General features: G+C 37.2%; 1 protein-coding gene across 2 annotated transcripts in view; it reads right to left on the bottom strand.

Annotated features, from left to right (window-relative positions):
* The window catches only part of LOC108706824 (PH and SEC7 domain-containing protein 3), a 238,960-nt gene that overhangs the window by 118,284 nt on the left and 106,754 nt on the right, over positions 1–13,922 (bottom strand). For both annotated transcript variants that reach the window (XM_018243559.2, XM_018243560.2), the window contains exon 8: positions 11,085–11,143. In XM_018243559.2, coding sequence (XP_018099048.1) covers positions 11,085–11,143 — 59 coding nt within the window. The remainder of the gene's footprint in view (positions 1–11,084; positions 11,144–13,922) is intronic.

Genomic DNA, 13,922 nt, shown 5'->3' with positions numbered 1-13,922 from the left:
ATGTCATAATATTGCTGATAAGGTAACAGCATCTGGGGCTTCAACAGCAGTAGCAGTATTCAAATGCTGTCAGAAAGTAGCTCATGAGGAGACAACCTTAAAGCTATAGATATATAAATATGTGTTACAACATGCTACAAATTGCTCATTAACTTTTGCTGGAATAAATATTAAAGTACACATTTTTTAAAAACTTTCTTTTTCTGTAAATAGATAAGAAAAACAGCAACTAAAAACCATTCTTGGGAAAACAAGCCATGACTATACAACAGGAAACATTCAGCAGCAGGGCATTTATGGGAAGGACACCGCTTCAACTTTATTTTTTAGGCAATAGTCATCTGTGGAGGATGCTCATCCAATTTCACATTATTGTCAATGAGAGACAACCCAAAGTGGGAACTTAGTTCAGTCTGTTACACTGCAGATAGTTTCATAAGCCACAATGCCAGAAAATACAGCAACTTTCGGCTTACCTGCTAGCCGATGTATCTGAAACAATACTGCCTAGTGCCTAGCGAAAAGCCACAGTACTTGGGCAAGAGCTCTACAGTCAAATCTGCCAGCTAATGTCCCACAGCATTTCTAGCAAGAAATTGTCTTCTAATTAAATGCAAAGTGAAGCCTTCTGAAATCAGAAGGTATTTACTTGTCTCATGCCATACACATAGCACTTCCTAGATACCAAAATTGAGAGTTTTGATTCTCCCATAAGGCATCATGGGTGGAGACATGCAAACCACTCCTTTATGTCCCTTTGGTCAACTATGCATCTAGGATTGCTGGTTTTATAGCACAGATACAGCCTAATGGTTCATAGCAATATATCCAAACTTACAGATAGCCTGTTTCGATCTTGTTAGATCTCATCAGTGCAAGCTATTGGAACTTAGTTCCTGGGGGGGTTGGACTTGGAGAGTAGCAAAATAGAAAACGGAACCTGGTTACGGTAAGATGGGCTAAAAGGAGCCAAAAAGCCCTTCACAAGCAATAACAAGCAAAGTGAAGCCTTCTGAAATCAGAAGGTATTTACTTGTCACATGCCATACACATAGGGGCAAATTCATTAACCGGCGAAAATTCGCCAGCGTTTGCTTCGCACACATCGCAACACTTTGCCAGGCGTAAATTCGACTGAACAACGCTAATTCACCAAGATCCGAAATTGCGCACAGGGTAACGAACACTGGCGAAATTATGCTCAGCAGTTTGCAGTTACGCTAGTAAACCAGCGAAATTACGCCACCTACCATTAGTAAATCGGCAAAGTGCCGAAATGAGGTCATGCTGACGAAGAAGACAACGATCCAGAAGATGGCTCCTGTGAGCTTTGCACTATGCTGGGAGGAAACAGGGAGGGGAGACTATCTAGGTTATTATTGGGGGGTTAGTTCTTCTTTAAACACAAGTTATGAATATTGGGAGTGTGTTATTCCTACAATGAAGAGTACATTTGAGCAACATATTGCATGAAAAAATATACCAGTTCTAAAGTAATGGAAGTGACAATGCAATTAGAGAATAAAATAAGGACAGTGACCCTTGCAGAAAACAAAACAAAAAAACAAAGAGACATTTCCCTCCTGTGATGAAAAGAAACCTCATACTGTATATCAAAAGAAAAAACAGTAAAAGGCACTTTTAAAACCCTGTAAATATGCATGGCAAAATATTATTTCAAAAATGCAGTTTGGGGCATCTACATAATAAATATTTATCCCACACTGAATAACACAGATTTGCAAAACAGGATCATTTTCTGTATTTTAAACAAACTTAGTTTACAAACAGTGTATATTTTCAACATAACTTCTTGAGGCCAGTTGGATCAATCAGAATTAGTCATGCATATACTGATCTACTTGTGCTCCAGTGAGGATAGGTCAAACACAAACACTGCTAAAGGGCCTAATGACAGGTCAGTAGAAAAACTAGAAAAATAAAAGGGGAACAATTGAGCCTCAATGAAAATGCTATCATAATGAAACTGATGGCCATTTTAGAATGTCCCTGCAAGCACACTTCAGAAAAAACTGAAGTTCCACAACAACAACTGCTACAAATGCACCATGCCTAAGAACTATAAGAATACTTTACTATTACACAGCAGTGTAGTCTGAATAGTAACCATATTAAACACTTTAAGTTTTTTTAATTAGATTTTACCAAGACAGCCATTTTTAAAGTGGGAAGGATGTAGGAAATAATACAGATAAAGGTTGTCACCACAAAAATGTTACATTAAAGCCTGGTTATATGAAAAAGAATGAAAACCTAAAAACAAATTTGGGTAGAAATGCAGTATTTTATATATACTAAACTTGCACCAGCCTAAAGTTTGAGAATCTATAACAGTGAAGATCCAGGCCTTTATATTTGAGCATTGATGGTTTTAATTTTGGTTTTTCTTAGGAGCGTCAGTGACACTGCTTTGGACAGCTACTGGCAAGTTAAGCTAAGGGGTTGTGTCAAATCAAGCATAGAATAAGGTTCACGTGTCATAGAAGTTTATGCTACAGGGCTGCTTATTAAATTCTGATGCATATTGCACTTGGTTTCTGAGGTGCCATTAAATCTGAATCTGAAGTAATTACTAATCTAATTGAATTTAACTTTTATATTAAATATAACAGCATATTGTCGGTTGGTCCCATAAGCTCATGTAACTAACAGTAGCACAAAGCATGTGCTGTAGGTCAGCATAGAAGATGGGGAGCTACTGGGGGAATCTTCACTGCTTAAGGCCTGTGTTCGCTTTTTTGCTAATACAGAATCTTAAAATATAATGTGAAGTATTTCTAGCTAATTCGTGTTAAAGGAGAATTCCACTGTAAATTAAAAAAAAAAAAACCCTACCCCCCCTACCCTAAATATACACCCCTCCCCCCAGCCTAGCTCCTACCCCGAAGCAAATGTCCCTAAGTCTTTACTTACCCCTCTGTGCAGATTCTGTCCAGCGGAGTTCACGGCAGCCATCTTCTTCTCTTTGGTAATCTTCGGGAAGTGCCATATCGGCGCGTGCGCAGTTGGAGCAATTTTCTGTTTCTCAACAACTGCAAATGCTCCAAAAGTCACGGAAATTGCCAAAGTGCCGATCTCATTCCGAAGTTTACAGAAGAGCCGGAAGATGGCTGCCGTAAACTCTGCTGGACAGAATCTGCACCGAGTGGTAAGTAAAGACTTAGGAGCATTTGCCTGGGGTAGCAGCTAGGCTGGGGGGGGGGGTTATGTATGGTAGATGGGAAGGGTTTTTTTTACTCGACGGTTGAATACTCCTTTAAGCTTTATGATGCCATCCACAAGAAGTCCTGAAAAAATAACTGTTTCTATAGTTTGTCTCAAAGATGGCTATTCTCAGAAATTGATCTCTTCCTGTAATCCTTATTTTAATGCAGGACTGACAACTTTCTAGGTTTTAATTCCTAGGATAATAGGTGGCAAAAGGCCAAATAATAGCACTTAATTTGAAAAAATGCAATGAGATCTGATGGCATTTAATATTTATAGTTTTTATAGAGCTAACTAAATGAAGGAACAGTGCCAACCCTGTACACTGTAATGCAGGGATCCCCAACCTTTTGAACCCATGAGCAACATTGAGAAGAAAATGGAGTTGGGGAGCAACACTAGCATGAAAAATTTTCTTGGGGTGCCAAATAAGTGCTGTGATTGGCCACTTGGTCACCCCTGTGTGGTTTGTCAACCTACACTGAGGCTCTGTTTGGCAGTGCACCTGGTTTTTATGCAACCAAAACTTGCCTCCAAGCCAGGAATTCAAAATTAAGCAGCTACTTTGAGGCCACTGGGAGCAACATCCAAGGGGCTGGAGAGCAACATGTTGCTCACGAGCTACTGGTTGGGGATCACTGCTGTAATGTATAAAGCCAAGCATATATAGCAAAAACTAAATTTTCAGGTTAAGAAAAATCTAAAACCAGCCTGAAATGTATTTATACCAGAAAACCATATGATATATTTATGTAATTACTACTATTAATTGTTTTAATTTAAAGGGGATCTAAACCCCAACAAATTAATTGGTGTAAACTTATTCAGAGTGGTCCTCTTTTGCAATGAATTATTTTTAGGGATGGGCAAATTTGGCCTGTTTCATTTCGACAAAAATTAGCCGCTGGCGAAATGTCTCAATGTCGTGGCGAAATTGTTTTGACGCGCATCTTTTTTTTTGACGCACACCGCCATACAAGTCTATGGGCGTCGTTTTTTCTGTGAAACGAGGTGAAAAAATTCGCCCATCCCTAATTATTTTCTATTTGACTATACACTTCCTGGATTCAATTAACCCTAACTTTGCCCAACCCAACTTTCAGTTGAGCTGAAAGCCTGCTATTAGCATTCTAAACATTCAAATATCTAAGAAACCACTGAATATAGAAAATATCTGTAAATTGAAAAATCACTTTGAAAAGAACCCTGAGTATGTTTGCATTCACTTAGCTTCCCTTTAATATAGATGTTTGAGACACTTTTTCTATTATATAGTGCAAGTATCTACTTCCCAAAGTGTCCCATACACTGAAAGATTGAAGTGATAGCAAGTGAATATTTGCCGGGTTCGGTTCTAGGCCAATGACTGGGTCACAAAAGACGCCCATACATGTTCAATTGTATTTTTCACTCTGTCTATACAATATCTGGCTGAACACCCACAAGATACAGGTCTGGGAGGTGATCATGTGTTGCTTAGTCAGAAGACAGTATCACTCTATGTATGGTCAGTTTTTCTGGTGCTGAGTAAAACAATGATAAGTGTGCATATAAGAAATGTTTTTTTTAAAAACAGTTTGGAAAATCCAAGCAGGCATTCTGATATAATTTTTCCTAAGACAATTAGGTCAATGTGGGCACTGTTTAATTAAAGCCTATTGCAAATATATCATGTTATGTTTGAGAGAAAAATGGCTTGTATGCATATTACAAATAAATAATTCTTACACACAGAAAACTCAATGAACCCTTAGAGTGAAAATTATAAAAAAGTAAACATATTTATTAGTATGGAATATTTTACTTTGCTGGGCAGGGACATTATATTCATGAAAAGACAGCACAGAACCGTTTTAAATATCACTACACTTTAGATTTTATAGCCTGCAATATGGATATAAAGGAGGCTGAAGTGTAAAATTGATTTAGGTCAAGCAGAAAGCAAAAGGTATCCTCTCTTAACGTATGTGGCATATCAAAGCAAAGCGAGAACTGAATATTATTTTTATATTACTGATTCTTGCTGTTTTTACATTTCAGCAGACAGCAGCTCCAATTTATTCAGAAAGATGTGACATTTTGCAAAGCTTTAAATCTTTAACAGAATCACTCCTTACACAATTCTCTGCAGACATTTCCTTACAACATGTAAGAGAGTTATTTTATTACAACATGCAAAAGACACTTGCCATCAAAATGTGTATGACTAGCATGATTCTAATCCTATTCACAAAAACAATGTTTATGCACAGGCTGTCAAGAGCTAGGGATCATACTCTCATTTCTGCAGATATCTACAGTGTGAAATATACTTCAGATATTTTGATTTCCAATACATATCACATAAAAGTGCTATGCTGCCCTCTAAAGTCCAAATTTAGCATGCACAGCTAGCATTCTGGTCTTGTGGAAGATAAGAAACAGAGATAAATCACATTACACATATGACCAGAAACTTTGATTATATTAGGATTATCAGTAAAAAGGTCAAAAACATTTATTCTGCACCATAAATTATAGCTCACATTACAGAGGCATTCCATTTTCATGAATTATATAAAAAGTTAGTAATGATAAGTAATACAATTTATTGGAATAACATAAATATTTTATGGCTATTAAAAGGAAAACAATGTAACCAAAATGTTTAAATATATGATGTTAAATTGTTAACACTCAAAAGATTATAGATTAGCACCCTACAGTCAAATAACCATAGTGTAATAACTAAATAGTGTAATGCATATACAGTGACAAATTTGAAAAATATACTACATGTATATGTAATAAATTGGATAACAGTGATAAATAATAAGAGAATGATGAGCTTTCTTTCAACATTTTCATATACATGCCTCCAATGGTTTGTAACTTTTATTCACTGCAGCCAAATAATACATGAAAAAATATATATTTTTTTAAATCTTTGGATGTCAGATACACAGGCTTTCACAGTTAACCGGGTTTGAATTCAGTTAATCTAGCAACAAATATACACACACAGAAAACATTTCATATTCCAGCCAGTATTGATAAAAGCATACTACAGCATTAAATTATTGTGCCAGAAAGATGGTTGATGCAAAATACCAATGGTTTTTCAGTTTCATGTCATAACTCAAAGCAGCCAACTTCAAAGACAGGAGACAATGATTGCAGACACGTGGAAATGGATTTGAAAAGTAAGTGCAACTAAACCAACAGCTGAGGTATACATTGTGGTTTATCTCACAACAAAAACTGGTTTTCAGTTGAATATTCAGTTGAATATCCAATATTTTTATTTTTTCAGTCGTGATGGGCAAATCTGCACATTTTGCTTCACCGAAAAAAAATTCTAAATGGAAGAAAACCGCCAAAATGCATTAAAGTCTATGGGCATCAAATTCTTTTTGTTGAGCAATGCGGCGCATCAATTTTTTTTCATCCATTGAAGTCAATGGGTGTAATTTTTGAGGCGAAACACAGTGAAAAGTTTGCTCATCACTATTCTTCAGTCATCAAGGAAATGGGCTCATTCTGGGAGGCTGGAAGGCTGGGAAATATTAAAGATTAAGGGCCAAATCAAGTTGTGGCTGCAGTCCTAAACATCTGCATAGCCTCCACAAATGATCTGACTGTTGGTTCAAGGGTTGAATGATTGTATCACCCAAATTTCAGCAGCAAAATGTAGCAGAAAAAAATACTCAATCAATAACTTTAACAAACAGGTGGATACAAGATTAAGGCATTCTAGTCTAAAAAAGAGTTGTGAAAAACTTTGCTTGTTTGAGTGACATTGTTTGTATTCAACAGGCTTTTAAACTGGATTGTAAAGGTGGCCATACACTATAAGATTCCGAACTGCCCACTGATGGCTGGGCAATATCGGATGAATCCGAACGATCGGATGACAATACTATGAATGCGCTCTGATGGGTCGCAGAACAGCATCAACTAGCTGATGCGGTCCTGGATCGTACAAAAAAAAAATCAATCGAAATCTGACCAATATCAGCATCTTTAATCTGCCCGTGTATGGCCACATTAAGAAATGCAACTTGTACACATTTTGGCTTCCCTATTCTTTAATCATTAAGCCAATTCTAGCTAAAAGAGGAACTGGAAATAATGGTGCCATTTTCCACTGTAATGAAAATATTTAAATTTTATTCAGATACAGCACATGACATTTGAAAGTTTAGAGCATACAAAGTTGTTATGGGCCAGTACAAATATATCTGTAGCTCTAACTGCACAGCAATATTTGAGATAATTGGATATCATAACAATCATAACAATTACACTTAAAGAACAGTAACACCAAAAAATTAAAGTGTTGTAAGGAATGACCATATAATGTACTGTTATCCTGCACCGGTAAAATGGGTGGGTTTGCTTCAGAAACGCTACTATAGTTTTTGTAAACAAGCTGCTGTGTAGCCATGGGGGCAGCAATTTAAGCACAGGATACACAGTAGATAACATATAAGTTCTGAAGAATCCTGTTGTATACTACAGAGCTTATCTGGTTTCTGCTGTGTATCCTGTGACTTTTCTCCATTTTCATCTTTGAATGGCTGCCTCCATGGCTACACAGCAGCTTGTTTATACAAACTATAGTAGTCTTTATGCAGCAAACACAACAGTTTTACCAGTGCGGGGCAACACTACATTATATTTGTATTACATTAAAAGACTTTCATTTTTGGTGTTACTGTTCCTTTAACTGTATACAATATAAATAGCACTGCACAGGATGCACAACTGTACTAGAGCAACATGGTGGCAGTTCTGCATAGCAACCAGTTAGTATATAGGTTTGACAGATATGTAACAGTCAGCATTATTATTTTAAAAAGTTAAAATGTAACTACACTATAACTTGAATTATGTCAGTAAATGGTGTTTTTGGAGGCAAATACTTTTTTTTATACTCCTAATAAATATGGAGCAGGATAATAAAAACTTCTGACCAGTTTGTGGTGTTTAGAAGGCTGAAGGTTGAGTTGCTCTGAAACAAATTAAAATGGATCCATGTTAAAATTATGATTTTTATGAGATTAGACATGTGTGGTACATACAAAGCAGTTAACTTACCACCTAAAGTTTCAAGTAACAACACGAATAAGATATCCATGGGAATAAAGGAAAAAAAATACCAGAAATTAGCATTCACATTTTACCTAACCCTTGACTCACTAACTAAAAAGCCTTAATGTGCCCCTACAGAATTTGATAATTGTTGAGTATACAGCAGTGGCGTAACTAGAAATCACTGGGCCCCACAGCAAATTATTTTTCAGGCCCCCAAAATGTTTAGAGGTTGACTTGTTTCTCCAATATTTATTGAAATTGTATATGAATTTGGGCCTCATGGGGCCCCTATACCTCCTGGGCCCCCCTGCAGGCCGATGTAGGAACTATGGGGTGGTGGTAACTCCAGAGTTCCCCTGCTACAATAGGTGAACTCCATGCAATTTGCAAGAGGGGTGTCTGACTGACCCAGAGGTGCAACTATGCTTAAAGGAGAACTAAAGTTTAACTAAAGAAGTAGGCTAGAAATGTTGTACATTATGTTTTGTGCTTCTGTACCAGCTCAATGCAACCACTGCCCTTTAGCAGGGAAGATCTCGGTCTCCAAATATGCCCCAGTAGCTCCCCATCTTCTTTTCTGCTGATTCACAGCACATGCTCTGTGCTTCTGTTACTTACTGAGCTTAGAGACTGACTCAAAATATACAGTACACATAGAGTATAAATGTCACAATATAAGGCTGATTAGTAATTAATACAGATAGTTACTACATAGCAGTACAGAAACCAGTACAACTAGCATCATAATTTAATAATCAGCCTTGCAGCATCAGCTTATATTACATTATATTTATGGCTTAGTTCTCCTTTAAGCATACTGTTATGATGTTACAGAAATAATTACAGCACAGAGCAATGGTAGGAAAGACAAAACTATTTGTTGTACAAGGTGAGGGACAAAACTGAATAGGTAGTTTTAAAATTAAGACATTTTGTGTGTCATTCCATAATGAGTAGTGTGTAGTGAAGCCTGGCCATCAAGGAAAATGCACCCTTTTGTGTGCTTTTGGGAGTGCTGTTTAATATCTGGCCTATTCACTTGTAATAGACACAATCATACCTCCTAACATTTGAATCTAAAAAATAACAAAAAGGTCTGCTGTGAATGGCCAGCACACCCATGTTGTGGCCATGCTGCTAAAAAACACAATTTTACAAAATTGTGGCAGGTTTGTAAACATTTCTGGGGTGTTAGGGCTGTCTTTTATGTGTTTTGCTAATGAATGTTAGTCAAGTAATTTAAGCTGCAAGCCTCTTTTCCCCCAAGAGACCTGCTTATCTTATTAGTAACAATTGTATCTAAGTGCAAGTGCTGAGTATTCTGGGCTCTCTGCCAAAAGACTCTTATCTAATTAAGTTTTAGAAACGTAACTTTTTCTGGCATTCAGTGCAGGAGATCAAAGATAAATGTGGGGCATTTCAATAACAAACTGGAATGCAGACTGAGCTGTCAAAATCTGGACTGTCCCACAGAAATCTGGATAGTTGGGAGGTATGGGCACAGTCATTATGATTAGCCTTTATTAATATAACTTGACATGTTTGAAGCATACAGCTTTTTTAATATTTTATTTGTAATCTAATTATTTTTATAGTGACTAATCTAAAGTAAAGGGTATAAGACATATCTGATCACTGGCTATCAATATTCCCAGAGATGGCAGCACATGGAGAATGCTTGGGCATTTAAGTTAAATAATTGCATTGCATTGTATTGCATCATTCTTACTCCATGTATGGTCATATTAAGTTTATATTCTTCTTAGCCAGCAGATTTACAGTGGGGTGGCTTTCTCTGAACCTTCATTAAACTTGCCTTGGGTGCCACATGCCTATTCGCAACTCTGTATCCAGTTAATATAATAAAGTTCTGAAAGGTTTGGGGATGGGACTACTTACAAACCTGGTATTTGCATTCTAATTAATCAATAACTTTATTAAAAATAAATTAGCACTATGCTTTCTATAGCTATAAATTGCAATGTCTGTGCAAAAATGTATCCTATACACCAAGTTAGCCTTTGTGATAAGCGCTGGACCCCTCCGAAACAATGTTATGGGGGGAGGGGCGGTTCAGAGTTCTTACACCATTTTTTGATAGTTACTATTAATGACTAGACCTGCAGCAAACTTTGCACACATTTACACTTTACACTCACTCCCATAGAAAACAACATGTGACATTTGAAAGCAAATACATTACTGGCTGCTGTGGCTAATGTGAAGTCTTAGGCAAGTTTCACAGGTAGCCTCATGGCAGAAACATACCTTTCCTGCCCCCACCATAAGTGTTCACTTCAATTTTTTATGATATTTTTTGTTAAACAAGTATTTTTGTGCAAGAGGAATTCAAACTGCCACATGTTTTTTGCCCTACTTTATACTTTTTTATACCTTGTATGGTAAACAAATAAGTGCATTTACACTGCTAACCTCATACATTTGTAATAAGAGGGCCCTCTGCTGTCACAGAAGTGATAGTGCAAGACTAGAGATGTGTCAGAAGCTGATGTAGTAAAAGTAATGATTGTTTAAAATATTGTCAGGTGACAAAACACAACTCTGTAAACTGTTCATTCAATGGTGATGTTGTCTAGTGTATTTATATACGGTAAACTGACTAAATATTAACTACTATTATTTTTAGCCTTAAAAATCTGCTTATTCATTTATGTAAATGTTATTTAGCATTATCAACACAAAACGCATTTTAATAAACAGTTCTCACAAGTGGTTTGCAAAGGTTAGTAGATTCAAACGTACAGTACAAGAATACTTACATGTCCATGCAAGTCTGTGTTGAGAAGCATTATTGCACAGGTGAGACAATGCACTTCATCTATAACATACAGGGAAAAAAGCATAATATATGACATTCTTTGCAGTTTGCCTATAATGTTAGTTTAATAAGTGTAGAAACAATATGCAATGTATGGACATAAAGCTCTACTGCACACAAGTCCTGATACAAATAAACAGTCTATATTTATATAGTTACATAAAGCTATTTACTGTACTGCATCAAGCAGGTGTCGAATCAAATATAACATTTTATAGTCCAATGGAAAATTGGAAAAATATTCTTCGCAGCAGGGACAAAGATAAGAAATGTATCAACTAAATGTATACATTTAGAACAGTTTACAGGGTCGGTGACCCCCTTTCCACTTTCCACTTCAATATTAGAAAAACCGTCACACATAGAAAATAGAAAGTCATTAGAAAAAGTTGTTATTTCTGGTGATCCATCTGAAAACAACTAGTTGTTTGAAGGTGAACCAACACTTTAACATATAAGGTTATTCTATAGCAGGGGTGTCCAAAGGTAGATCAGGATCTACCAGTAGACCTTTAGCTGGTAATCAGTAGATTTCAAGTCACAACAGCTTGTCCAAATCACCCTCCTGTGTCATGCTTTTCATTGAGGTATTTAGTACAGCGACTTGAAGGAGGGCCATATGGGACATAACTGTTAAGTGAGCTTGCAATTATTCCTCAGCATGCAGGTCAGAAGCAAACAATTATGACCCATGCCCCCCCCCCCTCAAGTCACTGATCAGTGGAAACCAAGAGAGCTGCAAAGCAGGAAGTAGTGTTCTGTTCTGCTATGTTAGACATCCAGTCACTCCAGCCTTTATACATTACATTTTTGGCTAAATAACTATATTAGAAACATTTTTTATTTTGCACAGCCAATCTATTTACCAGTTTTTATTTTTATACTGAACAATTTCTTTAAGGTTATATAAAATATAAATTAAATAGATGTTTAAAGGGATAATGTCAAATGAATCAGTTAATAGTGCTGCTCCAGCAGAATTCTGCACTGAAATCCATTTCTCAAGAGAGCAAACAGATTTTTTTATATTCAATTTTGAAATCTGACATGGGGCTAGACATATTGTCAATTTCCCAGCTGCCCCAAGTCATGTGACTTGTGCTCTGATAAACTTCAATCACTCTTTACTGCAAGTTAGAGTGATATCACCCCCCTCCCTTTTTCCCCCCCAGCAGCCAAACAAAAGAACAATGCGAAGGTAACCAGCTCCCTAACACAAGATTAGAAATAGATATAGGTATAGGGAGCACTATCAATTACACTCGAGAGACAGTGAGATGGTGTGCAGGGTTAAATTGTAAATTGTAATAGAAAAAAAGAAGAAAAAAGCAAACCCTAGAAGGTGCACCTCCCCATCGTTGGATCCGATGACTCAAAGAACCAAATAAAACTTAACTTTTATTAATAATTAAATAAACAACAAAAGTCCAGAAAAAATTAAAATGATTGTTAAGAACAGGGGGATAACCGGACTGTAATTCAGTTGCGTGATATATACAAGCCGCGAGGTAGAGAATAGACCAATCACAAGGTCTTGGGATAACCCCAGGGCATGGATGGGGGTTAGTAACCAATTAACTGAAAAACAATGGGTTTAAACCCAATCCTCGTAGGTTCCCTTCCTTGATTCACCGTCCACCCCTTCACCCTCAGTTTAACCCTCCCAGTTCGTTGGAAGTGGAACCGAGTGAATGCTGTACCAAAGAATCGTATGAACACCAATAAGGGTCACAGACCCATGCACGTAGAGGCTCCCTGCTGCACACTTCGCAGCCGTCAAAATTTAACCCTCAGACGCATCCCCCCAATTCTATCAGGGAGATGACAAAATTAGGTGGCATCAAGGTTGACCCACTTAAACCGATGCGTTGTGGTACAGGTAAATGCATCCAAATTCTACCCCAGCCAGGCTCCGTTGATCGCCCTCCCCTTCACCCACAGAGCGTCCCTCCCGGTGTCGCCGTGGATCGTGAAATGACAACTAACTGTGGCAATTTACGATTATTTTGTATCCATTCTGGTGCATTGTTAATACTGGACACATGTTCCAAAAGGCGTTCTTTAAAAGGCCTGTTGGTTTTACCAATATAAACCTTATTACATGGACAGGTCAGCATATAAATAACATTATCCGTAGTACAGGTAAAGGTCTGTGTGATCCGATGTTGCTTACCAAATCAACTACTGAATGTTCATTGTGCATATACACACAAGCCCTACATTTACCACATGCAAATGTTCCCACGCGTGTGGGTTTAATCAGGGGTCTGGTCAGATGACTTTTGACCAATTGATCCCTCAGATTGGGTGCCCTACGACAACAAGTCAGAGGTCGTGGGCCCAATAATTTGTCTAGTATTGGATTGGACCCTAACACAAGATAACAGCTGCCTGGTAGATCTAAGAACAGCACTCAATAGTAAAAACCCATGTCCCACTAAGACACATTCAGTTACATTGAGAAGGAAAAACAGCAGGCTGCCAGAAAGCATTTCTCTCCTAAAGTGCAGGCACAAGTCACATGACCAGGGGCAGCTGGGAAATTGACAACATGTCTAGCCCCATGTCAGATTTCAAAATTTAATATGAAAAAATCTTTTTGCTCTTTTGAGAAATGGATTTCAGAGCAGAATTCTGCTGGAGTAGCACTATTAACTGATGTGTTTTGAAAAAAAACAAGTTTTCCGATGACAGTATCCCTTTAACTATAACAATATATATTTTCTCATAAATCAATATTTAAGTTATATTTCCATGGAACAGAATGCTAACAATGCTT

Source organism: Xenopus laevis, chromosome 1S, assembly GCF_017654675.1.
Source record: "Xenopus laevis strain J_2021 chromosome 1S, Xenopus_laevis_v10.1, whole genome shotgun sequence".
Lineage (NCBI taxonomy): Eukaryota > Metazoa > Chordata > Amphibia > Anura > Pipidae > Xenopus > Xenopus laevis.
The sequence above is the reverse complement of the archived record's forward strand: the minus strand, read 5'-3'. Positions and strand labels throughout refer to the sequence as shown.